This window comes from Terrapene carolina, unplaced genomic scaffold (assembly GCF_002925995.2).
Source record: "Terrapene carolina triunguis isolate 2854851 unplaced genomic scaffold, T_m_triunguis-2.0 Scaffold380, whole genome shotgun sequence".
In the NCBI taxonomy this organism is placed as follows: Eukaryota; Metazoa; Chordata; order Testudines; family Emydidae; genus Terrapene; species Terrapene triunguis.
In genome coordinates, this window is record NW_020664731.1 from 132,006 (window position 1) to 149,893 (window position 17,888).

Genomic DNA, 17,888 nt, shown 5'->3' on the forward strand with positions numbered 1-17,888 from the left:
TGCTCATTTTCCCAGGAGGGCAGGGCAGTGCGGAGTCGGGCCCTCGGTTCCTGTCACCCTCCCAGCTGTATTTATCAGCTGGGCTCAGATGCCCTAGTGAAGGCATGGTCTGCATTATAGCATTGGCTAATTCAGGCAATGGTCTATAGTCCATTTTCACTGGTCTCCATCTGAATTCTCCTCTTCAGTAGAGAATTTGCTTGCCCAGAGGAAAAGGAGACATTTATTTTCCCCATCAGAGTCAGTGTGAGGTTGCCATAGGCACATGAGGAGTGGAAAACTGAACTGGATGTGTTTGGGCATGTGAGGTATAACAGTGGTCCGGCTGTGAGCTGTCGCTGCAGCAACATGGTAGAATTCATGCACAACGTACAGTTAATGCTGGGTGGGAATTTTCCACTGGGATGGTTTTCTCTGAGGGAAAATGTAGTTTCTGCTTCACTGAAATGTTCTATGAGAAAATTTCAACTTTGCCAAAACCTACTGATTTTCTGTTGCAAGTAATGTAACAAACTATTTTGTTTCTGAGAGGTTCAACCCAAATTGAACATTTCATTTTGCTGACCTGACCCAAAGCATTTCATTTTGAGTCCGTTCAACATTAAACTACATTCCTTATTGTGGTGTATTGCCTCCTGGGAGTTGTATTTCGAGCCCCTATTCTCTCCTAAGGGTGGGGCTCACGGGAGGACATCTCTTATGAGGCAATGCAGACTCTCCACTGACTAAACTGTGTGGTATATCATTGGAGTCACATGACTGTGGGTGCATCATGGGAGCTGTAGTGCAACCAGGGGAATGGCCCATAGGGGATAATGGAGGCATCAGGCTCCCAAACAACAACTCCCATGAGGCAATGCGCAAAAATGGTGAAACTTGGTTTAATGTTGCACTGAAGTATTTCTAGTCAGTTTGCAAACTGAAACAAAATGTTTCTATTTTGGGAATGTCTCAATGGTTTGTTTTGGTCGACAATCCTGGAAAGAAATGTTTAGACAGTTCTGAATCAAAAATTTTCAGAATAGTTTGTTTTGTGAAAAATGTTGATATTTCAATATTTCGTCACAATTTGGGACGCAAACAATTGTGGAAATATTGGAATTTCCTGTTGGACCGACACCCAGCGCCGCTTCGAATGTCTGTTATAGAGTTCCTAGAGCTCTGTCACTGCCCAGGGCTTCAGGAGCTGACAACTGGGATCAAAACTGGACACAACAATCTCTGTCAAACTGGCCTGCAGTTCACCACAAGCGAGTCAGAAGAGCAGATCAGGAAGCTCCCAGTGGCCCTAGTCCTCGGTGCTCTGTCCCCTCCAGTCTGCTGGGTTACTTACCGGGGGGCCTTCAGGGCCTCGGTAACCCTTGGACCCTTTAGGACCTGAGGGACCCGGGACGCGATTCTGGAAGAAAAGAACGTGCCATTACCAAGGGACGGGACTGCAGTGGCATTGTCAGCTCTGCTGGATTACAGGGATCATTTGCTGGACTTCGGGAGCTATCACTGACTTTGGCCCCACACATCACCCACGCACTTAGCATTTTGTAGAGTACTTTCCACTTTCAGACATGCAGCATTATTATTTCAATTAAATGATATGTGAGTTCTGTTGCCAACTCAGAAATACACCAAAACTTTTGAAAGATCACTGCAAAAGCTCTGAGTCTGGAGTGTTTTTTTTTAAACCAATGGCCAAACTATGGCTGCTGGAGCCCATTTCCAAAGAAGGCCAGCATATTACCTACAGGACGCCTTCTTTACTGGCACTGGAGAGCACTGACACTAGTAGATTGAAGCACATGGGTGACACAAGTTGTGTCCCTGTCAGTTACTATTGTGCTGCTAGAAAATGTGGAACAGACTAACACCAACATGGCAAAGTTCAAGTTATACCAACAGGAGCATGAACGAATTAGGGCCAGTGCCTATATCTCTTGGTGCCACAAGTAACCCTTGTGCGAGTAGCCCCAGTGAAGACAGCGAGGTTACTTGAAGGAGGAAGGGGGGCAGGACTGGCTCTTCAGCTTTCCCAGCATAACCTCGGACTACACTCGATCAGCCAAACTGTTGAAGTCAAATTTGCAAAAGCACATTGCCCCCAAATCAGTCTGCCGGACAGCAGCTGCACCAATCCTCACCAATGTTTAGCCCAGTGCAATTTGAAATTGCAGAGTTATTGATTCATGAGAGATGAGGTTTATAACCAAACTAAGCTGTAGCACCAAAGGCCCATGGCCGTAAGATTAAAGCTACTTGATAACTTCCACAGTGAAAAACAAGTCACGAGAGGGCAGATCCATGGGAGACACCAGTCCTGGCTGTAGGAGGTCTCCTAGTAAATCTGGCAAGTCCGATGCGGCCAGCAGGCCAGACGGAACTGTGTGTGTATTTGGAAATGATTTGCACATGTCCTCTGGGCCTTGGAGGGGTTCCTCTTAAACACCCGCAGAGAAATAGTGGCCACAGCCAGGGTGAAGGCTCTGCTCTCTCAGCCTGGACATTTTCTTTCTGGCCAGGCTGCTTTCTGAAGCTTGTCCTTAGAGATGGAAAACAGGCTCCATGGGGGAAAAGCAAATGCAGATGAAGCACGATCTGCTTTCTCTGTCCTGCCCACGGCTGGGAGCGAAGGGGCCCTTGGGAGAGGGGCTGCCTGGCTGTTGCCGAGCTCCTGGACTGAGCACCCTGCCGGCACGCAGCCAGCGTTAGTGCTTTCACCTCCAGTGCTTTCTAATCTCTGGCTCGGGGATTCCGAGACGAGCTGCCAAAGGGCCCCAGATTGTGCTGATTGGGCGTGTGGAGCTTGTCACAAACCAACCTTCTCACTGGCCTCTAAATCCGTAAACACCCCCTGCCATGTCCAGCTTGCTCCTGATGGGCTGAATTTCAGTTTCTGCGGGGGCTGCTGATAGTTAGTCTAGCTACCTTCAGCTCCTCACATTGACCCCTGGCTCTCAACCTTTCCAGATGACTGTACCCCTTTCAGGAGTCTGATTTGTCCTGTGTACCGCCTGGTTTCATGTCACTTAAAAACGACCTGCTTATAAAATCAGACATAAAAATACAGAAGTGTCACAGCCACACTATTACTGAACAATTGCTACTCTCTCATTTTTACCATATAATTATAAAACAAATCCTTGGAATATAAATACTGTACTTACATTTCAGTGTATAGTGTATGTAGAGCAGTATAAACAAGTCATTGTATAAAATTTGAGTTTGTACTGACTGCGTTAGTGCTTTTCATGTAGCCTGTTGTAATACTAGGGAAATATCTAGATGAGCTGATGTACTCCCTAGAATATCTCTGTGTATCCTCAGGGGTACATGTACTCCTGGTTCAGAACAACTGGCCTATTCACATTGATGGCGCATCAGCAAACACAATGGGCCATGGAAGAAGCTTATCTCCACCTGATGAACTTTCCTGTGGATGTTCTAGCTAGGATATGGGTAATGGCTTTGCTATGAATGGCTGGGCAGGCAGCAGCTGTGGGTTACGAGGGGCTCGTACTGCTTCACGGTTCTTCACTCACAAGTGCTTGGAAAAGTTCCACTTGCACTGGGGTACCTGAGGACTTAGACCGCACGGCAATGTTCCCAGCCACTGCCCAGAAGAGAGAGCAGGACTCTACCTGCTTCTGGGTCACAGGGCACTCGGTGTATGGCTAGCCAAGCCTGTCCTCCATCCACACCATTGGCATCAGCTCCAGAGCCCCTTGTTATCTGTCCTTTGCTCCAGGGAAGCGAACTAAAGAGGAATGCCTGACACCAGGGCTCCAGGCTGCATTTACAGTGTTGCTCTTATGGAAAACAAATCAAACAGATCTGGAGCTATTACCTCCCTGCCATCCTCCCCCCTAAACCCTTTAACAGGATATTTACACATGGGCAAAATGCGTTCCTCAGACTGGGAAGCTTTACAGCAGTGCAGTAGGCTGCACCAATAGTTTAGAACCGGAGCAAAACCTCTGTATTCCTCTGCCTGGTGGAAACGATTCAGCTTTAAAAAAAAAAGAGAGATCAGCCTCATTCTGCACTCACATCTTCCCCAGCGTCTCCTACTTCTCCAACATCGCCCTTGGGACCAGGATAGCCTTTCAGGCCCTGAAAAATGACACCAATAACACTGTGAATTAAAAGCCAGGCATTAGATAACAAGCGTCCTCCCTAGCCTACAGTGAGTGTGAGAACAAGCTATCAGAGCAGACATCTCTGAGGAGTCACAGCTGGTCTTTATTCCTTGATGCTGAGTTACAATAAACGTGTGTCATCAAGATGGAGACCTTCTTTCTTGGCATACGTTACCATACAGCACATATGGAGGTAATCTTGTAACACGTACCAGTGGTTCCATCAGCTTTTGCGACCCCCTCCCCATGTTATTATGAGTTGCACCAGAAAGGGAAACCCATACAAAGCATATCTATAGCTAAAGATGCCCACACAGCACAGGTCCGGGGGTAGCAGGGGACATCCTAACCTTTTGGAAACATGGACTTCGGGATGAGCAGGGCTGGCCAGCCAGCGTTTGGAAGCCCCTTTCAGAGCATGGTCAGCCAACAGGCTCTGGAGCCAACTGGCCAGTTGTGAACAATGCTAGGGGCCATAACCAGGATGTATTGCTCAGGCAGTTTTGTATTATATAACCCTGTAGGGGAGATGGAGGCAGACTTACTTTAGGACCAGGATCTCCTCTGTTGCCTGGATTGCCCTGAGAGGGAAGGGAAAACAGCATGTTAAATCAGAGGAGTAGAAATACTGTTAAATTATTGTGTAACAAATAAGACTCACTGGGCAGCCCGGAGGACCATCTGTGCCATTTCCTGGAATGCCATCCGCTCCCTAGTGGGAAGAGCAAAAATAAGTGAGGTGTCAAAACCAAACCAATTAATTCACTTATCCGCATGTCACACTTTCCCTAGCAGGCAGCCATTCATCCACAGCATAGTGTTCACACACTCTGCTATTCAACAGAGTTCACACCTTCTCACTGGGGTGGGACACTCGCAGGCCAGAACCCTACAACATTCCTCCTGGCCTTCTCCAGAGGCACAGTCATGATGAATAAGGAGAAAGTCCTCAATGATGGGCCAACTATCAATACATCCTGCTGGTTTCTCCCCTGTAACAATTGTCATCAGGCATATGAATCACAAGCTTTAGTAGCCACTTCTAAGTGGAAGCGCTTAAGTCTTGTCCACAACTACAATGAACCCATTACCATCACCAGGTTCACAGCTTGTGTTTTGTAAAAGGGCGTGACATGGAAATCAGAGCTGTACTGGACCCTCAAAGTGGTAATTAAATATAAATATGATCTGCGGCAAGAGACAGGATCAATATAGAAATAGAAAGAGTTTTTCCAGGTTGCATATCATTAAGATGCTCTTTATCTTCTTGAGATGGTCACCCAAAAATGCTTAATGTGTCATTACGATCAGAAAAGTGACTGTGACAGGATGGCATCTCCTTGCTGAAAAAATCTGCTCACTTTCCTATCTGCAATGAGTCTGGACTCCAGTTGGTTCCTATTTGCAATGCAGGGCTGTGAGAAGCTGTGCTGGATTCTCCTGGGGGGCGGCATCTTTAATGGAATTGTTAGCTACGTCTCCATCTCTTGTTGGTGGGAACGCAGCTTGACTTTCAAACTCCAGCCTGATTTCACAGTGCTGATAGAAGAAAAGAAAACACCTTCCTACCTGTACATTGAGTGTATTTGATCTAGAGTCGCAGAGAACAGGCACGGATGCCCCTAATGCTATTTGTATAGGGCCATTGTTTAGGAGCCACCACAATTCATATTCAGTCAAGTTAAATATCATTTTTCCTGCCTCATTTCTCCTGGGGCAGAAACCGCTTTTGTTGTATCCCTCCTGCCCCCACGTTCACACACATACTCAGTGATATAGCTCCATCCACAAATGTGGAGGGAGCTGGTCCCTTTTAAAGCTTCGGAGGGTAGAAGAGAGGCTGGGGGTGGGGTTACTGCTCTAACTCCCTCTCCACCTCCAATCTTCATCTGTCTCTTCAGTCTCTGAAGCCGCGTGAGTGTCTGCTCTTTATTTCTGAAGTAAGAAGTAAAAGGGAGAGCGGCAGCAGGGGGCGGCAGGTGGGAAAGGCACGAAGATCTCCTTTTCCTCCACTGGAGTTTCACTGTGATGGGGACATTTCAGAGATCAGGCGTAAGGGATTTGGCCGTTGGAAAGAGGGTGCAGCCAAGACACCAAGACACATGCATTATATATACACGCCCCAATAGATGAACCAGCAGCTTTAAAAGAAGACTGATATTTTAGACCTCTGGGTCCTCTACTGAAATGTGTATTCAAGACATGACTCTTCCAGCCTGCAGAGCTGGAGGACATAGTGAAAGGACTCTTTTCAAAGGGCTGGCTAGTGACAGTATGATAGACATACAATTAATCCCACTTCCACCAGAAAATGTGTAGGCCTGACGGATTGTTTTTTCTCCTCTGGATTGGATGAGTCTTGTTACCTCAATGAACCTCCATTGCAGTGCAGTGAATGAATTCGCAATACAAAATGAATATGACGCGGGAGGGGAGGACGAAAACACAAAGCAGGCAAGAATGGGAGACCCATTTGGAGATTGTCAGCTGGTGGAAATCAGTGTAACACCATTGACATGAATGGAGCACACCAGCTGGGGAGCCGGTCCATAATGCTAAGTGCATTTGGTACCAAGGGACACATATTGCAAACAGCTGAGGGTGACTTGAGAGTAATGGGTTCCAGACTGATCTCTTTCGGAGCCTGAATGTATTTTAAGAACAAAGTAAACTCAAGTGTGTACACTGGCCCGCTAGAGTCTCTCTGCCCAGCCCTGCTGGCAGATGTTATGTTTGGATCCCTCTCCCCCAGCATCCCGACATACCATACAGCACAGCTGGAGGCCAGACTCCAGAATGGGTTTAACCTGTCAGCTAAGTCTCCCATTCTGTGGCTCTACTCCATGAGCCCCAGCGGGTTTCAATCAGACCTAGCACCATTGGCAGGAAGAATCCCATGCACAGCTACAGACTAGGGACCGAATGGCTAGGTAGCAGTTCTGCAGAAAAGGACCTAGGGGTCACAGTGGACAAGAAGCTGGATATGAGTCAACAGTGTGCTCTTGTTGCCAAGAAATCTAACGGCATTTTGGGCTGTATAAGTAGGGGCATTGCCAGCAGATCGAGGGACGTGATCGTTCCCCTTTATTCGACATTGGTGAGGCCTCATCTGGAGTACTGTGTCCAGTTTTGGGCCCCACACTACAAGAAGGATGTGGAAAAATTGGAAAGAGTCCAGCGAAGGGCAACAAAAATGATTAGGGGTCTGGAGTGCATGACTTATGAGGAGAGGCTGAGGGAACTGGGATTGTTTAGTCTCCAGAAGAGAAGAATGAGGGGGGATTTGATAGCAGCCTACAACTACCTGAAGGGGGGTTCCAAAGAGGATGGAACTCGGCTGTTCTCAACGGTGGCAGATGACAGAACAAGGAGCAATGGTCTCAAGTTGCAGTGGGGGAGGTCTAGGTTGGATATTAGGAAACACTATTTCACTAGGAGGGTGGTGAAGCACTGGAATGTGTTACCTAGGGAGGTGGTGGAGTCTCTTTCCTTGGAGGTTTTTAAGGCCCGGCTTGACAAAGCCCTGGCTGGGATGATTTAGTTGGGAATTGGTCCTGCTTTGAGCAGGGGGTTGGACTAGATACCTCCTGAGGTCCCTTCCAACCCTGATATTCTATGATTCTATGAATAGGCCAGATCCCCAGTGGGTGTAACTCAGCATATCTCCAGCTAAGTCAATGGAACGATGCTGATTTTCACCAGCTGAGGATCAGCCCTGTGTACGTGTGTGACCACAGGGGAGTATCCTGTGGGGACTCCTACACAGCACTCGGCAGTTCTGCTGTGTAAGCCAAGGGCAGGGGGGGGCGCTTCCTCTTGCTGAGCACGACCAGTTGTAAGCCACTTTTCATCTGTCATATTCCACTGTGAAATACCACTCACCCTTTCACCCATCAAGCCAGGGTCTCCAGGCAATCCGATGGGTCCAGGGGATCCTTTGGGGCCCTGAAGGGAGACGGCGAAATGGTCAAGCATATTGTGAAGGACCTTAATGCACAGCAAATGATCCTTTCAAAGGCAAACCAGCTGCATTCATTTTCCTGTGACATTTTGATCCCTCACTTCCTACCTTAGAAGAACCCTGATGCTCTGAAGAATACAAATGGGAACATTGCAATATTCCAAGTGGAGTTGTTTACTTGTGGACAGCATGGGGAGTAAACTGTGCACCTTTACCATTGTTTCAGTTCCCCCTTTTCCTCAGGGCAGTGGTGCAGGCCTATCAGGTGATCCATTCCGGAGTAGGACCAGACAAAGCCCACAAGGTGCACTGTAGGGAATGAGCCAACCCAGGCTTGTCAGGTTAGACTAGTGTCCTAAGAGGGCCCTCCTCTACATTCTGTAATGTTCTTATTGCGGAAATCAAAGAGAGTAGACAGGCTGCTGTTAATAAGAATCACTTACTGAGTAGCTTTACTGTCTACCAGCTCTGCTCAGAAAACTGACCCTAGAGATCTGTGGGTCCACACTGAAGAAGAAGCGTTTAAAATCCTACCATCCCATCATGGACGTCAATTATTGTGTGTCTTGGAAAACCAGCTTCTCTGTTCCTGTTTATAAGGGCTCCAAGATCCATAAGGCTAAGCACCCTGTCCATTGGGAACCAGGAGAGAGAGCCTTTTTTGATCACCGCTCTCTGGTTTATATATCACACAGCCATTCCTTCCTTGACGACAAAGATAAAGAACACTAACCTCAGGTCCCATGGGTCCTTCTTCTCCTCTGTACCCCTTGGGTCCAATCGGACCAACCTCACCCTGTGAAAGTAAAAAGAGAACTGAAAGTTTCATTTCTTCCCTGTCTCGCTGGTTACGTTCCTCTGGAGGCATTGCCCAGAGGAGCACGTACCCGTCTCCCACGCATTGTGTGCATGGCCTGTGCAGAAATGTGATTCCCCCCATCCTGCTACGGGTCTGGACCCTGGGCACCACATCACAAACCTCACCTTGGATTCTGAGCATCCAGCAGGACAGCAATGCTGAGTACTGCACAGTCACAGATGTCGTGGCTGGCGGCCCAGATTCTGCCAGGTGACTCATTCCCAAGCTTCACCCTTGAAAGCCTTATGGTGCTTCAATTCATGTCCAAATTTAGCTCGCCAGGGTGGGGAAATATTTCTTCATTTCATGACCCACAGGGTGGGGGCTGGTGCACATTAATGGGTCATGCCCAGCTGAGTCACAGTTTATTTTAAGGTTTCCATTTATACATACGGGCGGTCAGACTGGATGATCACAATGGTCCCTTCAGGTCTTGGAATCTCTGAATCTAGCTATCTATAACACATACTACTCCTGTCGGTAACAAGCTTATACCCCCATTTATACGTGGAACCTTAATATAAAGTGTGGCTTCTAATTCCTTTCTGCTGGCAGCAAAACCATTCTTCCATGCAGGCTTTGATAACATACATAATACACAGTATGATGTGTTGTGTCTCTTAGACTCATAGATCTTAAGGCCAGAAGGGACCATTATGATCATCTAATTTGACCTCCGGCACATCATAGGCCAAAGAACCTTACCCACCCACTCCTGTAACAGACCCCGAACCTCTGGCTGACTTACTGAAGTCTTCAAATCATGATTTAAAGACTTTAAGTTACAGAGAATTCACCATTTACACTTGTTTAAACCTACAAGTGACCCCATGCCACATGCTGCAGAGGAAGGTGAAATCCCTCCCACCCCCACCCCCAGGGTCTCTGCCAATCTGACCTGGGGTAAAATTCCTTCCGACCTCAAATATGGGGATCAGTTAGATCCTGAGCATGTGGGCAAAACCCGCCGGCAAGACACCTGGGAAAGAATTCTCTGTAGTAACCCAGCCCTCCCCATCTAGTGTCCCATCACCGGCCATTGGAGATATTTGCTACCAGCAGTCGCAGATTGGCTACATGCCATTGCAGGCAGTCCCCTCATACCATCTACTCCATCAACGTATCAAGCCCAGTCTTGAAACCAGTTAGGTTTTTTGCCCCCACTGCTCCCCTTCGGAGGCTGTTCCAGAACTTCACTCCTCTGATTGTTAGAAACCTTCACCTAATTTCAAGCCCAAATTGTCGATGGCCAGTTTACAGCCATTTGCTCTTGCACTGCTGCACAAGCACTGTCCTTTCCTCTCTGCCGCTGGGCAACCTGCAGCAGATTCCATTGCCTGGCACTGCAACAGCCAAGTGCCTCGTTGTAGCCGATCAGTGCTGCCCCAATGACGCAGTAAAAGCCGGGATGAGGAATCGAGTCTTTCGTCTCTAGGTCTGTAGATAATATGTAGTGATCACAGCTTTGTTCCCATCTCACAGCTGTATAGTGCCCTAGGAGAGTCGCCTTTCAAAGGCCTACATTGCCAACTGATCTCACCATTATGTCCTGTTCTAGGGAGCGTGACGAATGCGACGTCCCATGCGAGTGCTTTAACCATCAAAGCTATAAGCTATTCTGTGAGATGGGCTTGTCAGTCTCCCCTATTGGAACTATTCCACTTTATATTCTCCATCGCCAGGTGGCCTGATGGGGAGCCTGGGAGTTCCACAGCTCAGGGCTTCCAACGCACCCAGAACCCCACCAGCCTGTCAGGTTAAGTGACAGGAACCCGGAAGCCCTGGGGCCATTGGCTTGTGGCTTGTCGGCAGCCCAGGATCTAGGTACCATCTGGCCCTGGTGACTTATTACTGTTTAGTTTATTAATTTGTTCCAAAGCCTCCTCTAATGACACCTCAATCTGGGACAATTCCTCAGATTTGTCACCTAAAGAGAATGGCTCAGGCATGGGAATCTCCCTCATTTCCCCTGCAGTGAAGACTGATGCAAATGTAACCCGCCCCCGCCATCCTGTTCACTGGCCCACTCAGAGGTTGTTCAAGCTAGGGTAAGTCGGCCTTGGGGCTTTTTACACAATACTGGGATACTGGGCCTGAGGCTCCTCCGTGTGCTCTGCATTGTGTGTCAGTGTGTGTCACCTCAGACCAGACCCATTCAGACAAACCATCAGCAACAAGGCTTTATTCTGTAAGGAAACCAAACAGGATTCCAGCCCAGCAGCCTCCTGCCAGCTTGCCTGTCTTGGGCTAGGTCTACACTACAGCGGGGTTCCGACCTAAGATACGCAACTTCAGCTATGTGAATACCGTAGCTGAAGTTGCGTATTTTAGGTCGGCTTACCTGGCGGTGAGGACGGGGGAAAGCCGACCGCTGCCGCGCTGCCGCCGACTCCGCTGCCGCCTCTTGTCGAGGTGGATTTCCGGAGTCGACGGCAGAGCGATCAGGGATCGATTTTACCGCGTCCTCACGAGACGCGGTAAGTCGATCCCCGATAAACCGATTGCTACCCGCCGGATCGGCGGGTAGTGAAGACGTAGCCTAAGGCTCCCAGCTCAGTCAGTGCTGAAACATCCTGCTAGGAGGGCAGAGGGTACATCCTGGCAGGAACCAGGACGTTCTCCCAACATGCCGCAGTTTGTAGTCCGCAGCTTGTTGCTCCCACTGCTGCTGCAGAGGCACGCTGCACTTGGGATACACCAAGAATTCATTTAGTTTCTTCACAACGGCCTTATCTTTCTGGAGTGCTCCTTGAGCAACTCTATCGTCCAGCAGCACCATTGATTGTTTGGCCGGCTTCCTGCTTCTCATGTACTTAAAAAAAAAGTTTTTGTTTTTGTTTTTTGAGTCTTTTGCTCTTCAACTTCTTTTTTGGCCTGCCTAATTGTACTTTTACAGTTGACTTGCCAGAGTTTATGCTCCTTTCTATTTTCCCCAGAATGATTTGAATTCAAATTTTTAAAGGATGCCTTTTTGCCTCTAACTACCTTTTACTCTGTTGTTTAGTCATGGTGGCATTTTTTTGGTCCTCTTACTCTTTTTTTTTCTTTTAATTTGGGGTGCACATTTAATTTGAGCTTTTATTATGGTGTCTTTAACAAGTGTCCATGCAACTTGCAGGCATTTCACTCTTGTGACTGTTCCTTTTAAATAGCTTCCTCATTTGTGTGTAGTTCCCCTTTTTGAAGTTAAATGCCGCTGAATTGGGCTTCTTTGGTAGCCCTCCTCTGCTCAAGGATGTTATATTTAATTACATCATGGTCGCTATTACCGAGTGATTCAGCTATATTCACCTCTTGGACCAGAGCCTGTGCTCCTCTTAGGACTAGATCAAGAATTGCCTCTCCCCTCGTGAGTTCCAGGACTTGCTGCTCCAAGAAGCTGTCATTAATGGTATATAGAAATTTTATCTCTGTGTCCCATCCTGAGTTGACATGGGGTTAGTTGAAAACCCCTAGAGGGACCAGTCTGTGATGCAATCTCTCCTGGATCCCACCAATTATCTGAGGCATGTCTTATTAAGACTTTCTCTCACACATGAAAATTACACAGTTGTGTATGACTATTTGTGGCCACTTGATCACACAGTTCCTTACAAACGTCCCTACTGATATCAGGCTTTAGAACATCCTGGCGAGACCTTAAAAGATGTCTCTTGAGCAACTCGGCTGGTGTCTGATTTGTAGAAGTATGGGCTGCATTCCTAACATAGTAGCAAAGTTACATCCTCTAAACAAACTGTCACACAATGGATAGGAACAGTGTTGGTCCATACAGGGCGCCAACTCTTTGAATAAGGCCAAGAAGTTCATATCCCCTGAAATGGCCCTTGCCCACTATAATGCAGCTTTGCCTATAAAATCAGCTTGTGACACTTTTGATATGTCTGAATACATCTTTCTGCTAGTTCACTTGTGGAAGGATGGAACACAGCTGATATGACATGTTTGATAGCCTTTCTTTTGACAAATAGTTGGGTCTCTTCAGATGTGAATTGGGTCCCATTGTCACTTACAAACTGTTCCGGAACTCCCTTCTGAGAAATACGAGTCTGCATGCTCTCAGCAGCTGCGCTGAACTAGTTGAATTCCTACAGAATGTTTCAATCCATTTAGAACGAACATCTACTGCAATCATGTACACCTGTCCCATAGATGGCCTGGAGTAATTCGTGTTGTACTGTGGCATTTGTTCAATTTGTGCCCTATAGAGCATATCCTCTATCTCTGGTTCCATTTCGGTCTCCTTACCTGCCTCTTCCATGGGCCAGCATGACAAGCAGTCTGCATTCACATGGTGGTTGGCACTTTTGAACTCAAGATTGTAACAGCAAGCACCCAAGGATATCATCCCATTGCTGGGACTGCTCTTTGGGTTAAAAGGTGAAGATCTGTAACCAGAGTAATTGTTTCCAGATGGAGAGTGGTGAAACTTTAACTCAGACTAAGCTCAGAGCTTCTCCAGCAATTTGACCATAGATACATTCTCCTGAGGTAAGCAAAGGCAATAGATCTTTCAGTGTGATCTTCCACCACAGGACAGTACTGCTCCTATGCCACATGGGGAAGGATCACAAGCAAAGCTACACATTAGCGGGAAAGGGCCCTTTCTTGGAAGCCTTGGCAATGTTGTGTGGACAACCTCCATCTCTGTCCCTTGTATGACAGGTGGTTTGGAGGCTGTAACTCTGTCACTTGTCAGGCAAGAACCTGTGGAAATGACGGACCATCCCTAGAAAGGAACGTCATTGTGACACATTCGGAGGCTTCAGCTTTCTAGTGTGATCTCTTTCTCAATGGCTTGCCCTCAAAACACACTTGCATTCACATTTCTCCTTGTTTGCTCTAAGTCCTCACTCAGCCAGCCTCACTAGGAACCTTGAAATCACCACAGATATGGGCAGCTCCATTCTTTTCATCACTGCCATGACAGGGGCACTCCTCTCCTTCCGGTCACCTTGGATAGAATCCCAGCTTCTGTAAGTGCTGCAGTTCAGTCTCTGCCTCTGGCCATATCGCAAAAGGCACTGGTCGAGCTTTGCAAAATGCAGAAACTTCCTCCTCCTAATGCTCAATTTTTGCTTTCATATGTTTTAAGGTTTTGATCCCATCCTGAAAGACATCAGCTGCCTTGTCCAAAAGCTCTGCTCATTTTAGTTTGGGCCTGGAGTTTTGTTTTGTTTTAAACCTGCAGGAACGTTATGCTTTGCCAGTCCACCTGAATCTCTCCCAGACATTCTTTACCATGTAGCGCAAAACTTCCTTGCTTTCCAACATACAGGTCTGCAAGGCGTTGTTTCCAGTCATGTGTTCCCTTCACTGTAATAATGCCCAGGGATTTCCCCTGTGTGATTTTAGTAGCACTGAGGTTTTCTGCAACTTCCCCCTATTAAGTGGTCTCTGATAATCCTGCTGTGAAATTAGAAAGAGCAGATGCTGTATCCAGCTCCATTTTAAGTTTTACTCCTCCCACTTGAAGGGGAATCGAAACAACATTTCATTTGTTGTCTTCTCAATTTAACAGTTGTAGAGGTAGGCTCCATGCTGTCATCTGGTATCCCATCTTCATCTCTGATTGTTGGGTCTTTTGCTCTTTGCATGACAAAAATAACATGAAGAAACCACAGGGGTACAGCTGGATCCCAAATATCCGTGTTTATGGAATAGACACAAACACGCAAGGCCTAGCTATGTGTACGTGGCTGCTCTGGCTGGGTTCCAATGACTTGTAAAACATAGGACACAGTGAGTACCACTAGAAGGCTCACAGACTATTTAAAGGGATGCTACCTTATTCCTATCTACTACAATAAACCTGAAAACAAGGAAAGCTGGGAAGATGGCGGTAGTGGAGACAGAAAACTGTCCTGTTTTATGGTGCCTGGAACCCTGACCAATATATTCTTGGCTTGTACCGTCCATGCCATTTCTACATACTTGGTACAGTGCCTGGAGTGCATTTAGGTTTCTGTATGCAGCAGATCTCAGTAACTCCCATCCACCTACTGTGTGTGTGTGTGTGTGTGTGTGTGTGTGTATGTACACTGTCTAACATGGGGGTGACACACACACACCACACACACACACACACAGAAGGTTAACACCAGACCTTCCAAAGAGATCAAAGAAAGAATATACTGACCTCTAGATTCTCTCGCAGACATAAAGAAAGTGAAAGGGACTCAAGGGTTAGCAGGAGCCCTACATTCAGCCAAGAGAAACACATTCTAAGAGCCAGAACTCGCAGATAACAAGCCTTGAAAAATACTGTTTGCCAAGCTCCTTCCCTTCCCAATACCAATTATATATTTATTTTCTATTTGGCTGAGCAAAAGCATTTTCCCCTAGCTTATGGAAAAAACATCTTAGAGCGCAACTGCTTTTGAAATCTTACTGGAACCCTGTATCTATTTTAGCTAGACCTGACCAAGATACTCAGCAAGTCTCCTGTCTGGGAAGAACCCAGATCCGAGGTTAGAACCTATCCTGCTCTTCTGACAGGCGACTGATTGGACCATCATCTCTTCCATGGAAGGAGGGAGACTGTGTCTTCCACACATTGCAGCACAGAGACAGGCCCACTGCCTGGGATTCTTACTAAACAATGGTGGATGGATTTACTGGGGGCAGAATATACTTGTCCCAAACAGATTCCCAGCAATGAACCTACTCTAAAAACTTGGGCTCAAGGTTTGCATTGAGGCTCAGGCAATGTCTGTATTCATAGTTCAAATCTGGAACAGGCCTCAACCACAAATGAAGCATCTTAGTGGCCAATGGATATAGCTTGTCCACTATAGCTCAACGGGTACTGATCAGTGGCTCCATGTCTAGTTGGCAGCTGGTATCAAGCGGAGTGCCCCAAGGGTCGGTCCTGGGGCCGGTTTTGTTCAATATCTTCATTAATGATCTGGAGGATGGCGTGGACTGCACCCTCAGCAAATTTGCAGACGACACTAAACTGGGAGGAGTGGTAGATACGCTGGAGGGTAGGGATAGGGATACAGAGGGACCTAGACAAATTAGAGGATTGGGCCAAAAGAAATCTGATGGGATTCCACAAGGACAAGTGCAGAGTCCTGCACTTAGGACGGAAGAATCCCATGCACTGTTACAGACTAGGGACCAAATGGCTATGCAGCAGTTCTGCAGAAAAGGACCTGGGGGTTAGGGTGGACGAGAAGCTGGGTGAGAAGTCGACAGTGTGCCCTTGTTGCCAAGAAGGCTAATGGCATTTTGGGATGTATAAGTAGGGGCATTGCCAGCAGATCGAGGGACATGATCATTCCCCTCTATTTGGCATTGGTGAGGCCTCCTCTGGAGTACTGTGTCCAGTTTTGGGCCCCACACTACAAGAAGGATGTGGAAAAATTGGAAAGAGTCCAGCGGAGGGCAACAAAAATGATTAGGGAGCTGGAGCACATGACTTATGAGGAGAGGCTGAGGGAACTGGGATTGTTTAGTCTGCAGAGGAGAAGAGCGAGGGGGGATTTGATAGCTGCTTTCAACTACCTGAAAGGGGGTTCCCAAGTGGATGGATCTAGACTGTTCTCAGTGGTACCAGATGACAGAACAAGGAGTAATGGTCTCAAGTTGCAATGGGGGAGGTCTAGGTTGGATATTAGGAAACACTATTTCACTAGGAGGGTGGTGAAGCCCTAGAATGGGTTACCTAGGGAGGTGGTGGAATCTCCTTCCTTAGAGGTTTTTAAGGTCAGGCTTGACAAAGCCCTGGCTGGGATGATTTAGTTGGGGATTGGTCCTGCTTTGAGCAGGGGGTTGGACTAGATACCTCCTGAGGTCCCTTCCAACCCTGATATTCTATGATTCTATGATTCCAAAACAGTGACTGTCTGGAATAAGCATGTCTGCCGTCTCTGTCCCTTTTTTGGAAAGGATCCATCACATACTCAGTCTGTCCCCTCCCTCCCAATCTGAATATATATTTTAAAAGAACAAAATGGTACGAGGGCCTGAAGTGCTTCTAAGTCATAAGTCAAAACCTACAACGTATGTCTCTCCTTCCCAACGGTTACCATCCCTCTCATGTCCAGCGGAGATCCGTCCCTCCCCTTCTGACCAGGAGAACAGGCCCTTGTGGTGCACTGGCTCTCAGTTCCCTACTGCTGCTTCCCTCCTTCCCCCAGATACTAAAGAACAGCCACTGCAGGCTGCTGGCTTCCCCTCCCCATAGCTGTGGTCCCAGGCCGCATTTTGCAACGGCCGAGTGAGGTCAGGCTCATGTTGCAGATTTGGGGAAACCAGCCAACTCTTCCTGCTTTATTTCAAAACAATCAAATGCGGGCAGGGGAAGAGGCAAAGCCCAGCTGGGCCAGGTCTCTTGCTGCAGCGTGGCTGGAGATGGGGGAGGTACAGGCAAGCACTTCGGAGCCCTTTGAAATGGCTGCTCTTGGCAAACGCCTTTGCAAAGCGTCTCAGCCAGCACAGGGGAAATACCATAAATGCTCATAAAAACAAATTGCTTTTCTACAACCAAAGTCTCTCCCATACCCAAACCCTTTCCAGACGAGCGACAGCGCAGAGCTGTATAATGTAGAGCCATCAGCCGGCCAGATCCTGCCGCCCTCGGAGAGTTAAATGCTTTGGCTGCAGCAGGAGCTTGGCTCAGTTAAGGATGTCAGGATCTGGCCCAGTGGCATCCCACTGCAAACTGGATTCAGTGCCCAGCATCAGCACAAAATGTCCCTCTCCCAGGACTCATGCTGTGGCTGGCACCAAGTTACAGACCAGTTCCGATGCCAGCACCCGCGCTTCGTCTTTCCATGCGGCTGCCTTCAATTAAACTCTGTGCTGGGGGGGGGCACTCTGCAGTGCCTCTGGGGGGATCTCGGCACTCTGAGCACAGGCTCTGGGGGAGGCGAGGAGGCTGGTGTGGAAGCAGCTGTGCTCCCTGTTCCCACAGACCTACCTCACACCCCAC

At 47.7% G+C, this 17,888-nt stretch overlaps 1 protein-coding gene across 1 annotated transcript in view; it reads right to left on the reverse strand.

Annotated features, from left to right (window-relative positions):
- COL6A1 (collagen type VI alpha 1 chain) overlaps positions 1 to 17,888 on the reverse strand; it is a 68,035-nt gene that overhangs the window by 13,456 nt on the left and 36,691 nt on the right. The window contains exons 21-26 of the mRNA XM_026658007.2: positions 8,825 to 8,887; positions 8,013 to 8,075; positions 4,792 to 4,842; positions 4,676 to 4,711; positions 4,042 to 4,104; positions 1,334 to 1,399 (exon numbers count right to left, since the gene is read on the reverse strand). Coding sequence (XP_026513792.1) covers positions 1,334 to 1,399; positions 4,042 to 4,104; positions 4,676 to 4,711; positions 4,792 to 4,842; positions 8,013 to 8,075; positions 8,825 to 8,887 — 342 coding nt within the window. The remainder of the gene's footprint in view (positions 1 to 1,333; positions 1,400 to 4,041; positions 4,105 to 4,675; positions 4,712 to 4,791; positions 4,843 to 8,012; positions 8,076 to 8,824; positions 8,888 to 17,888) is intronic.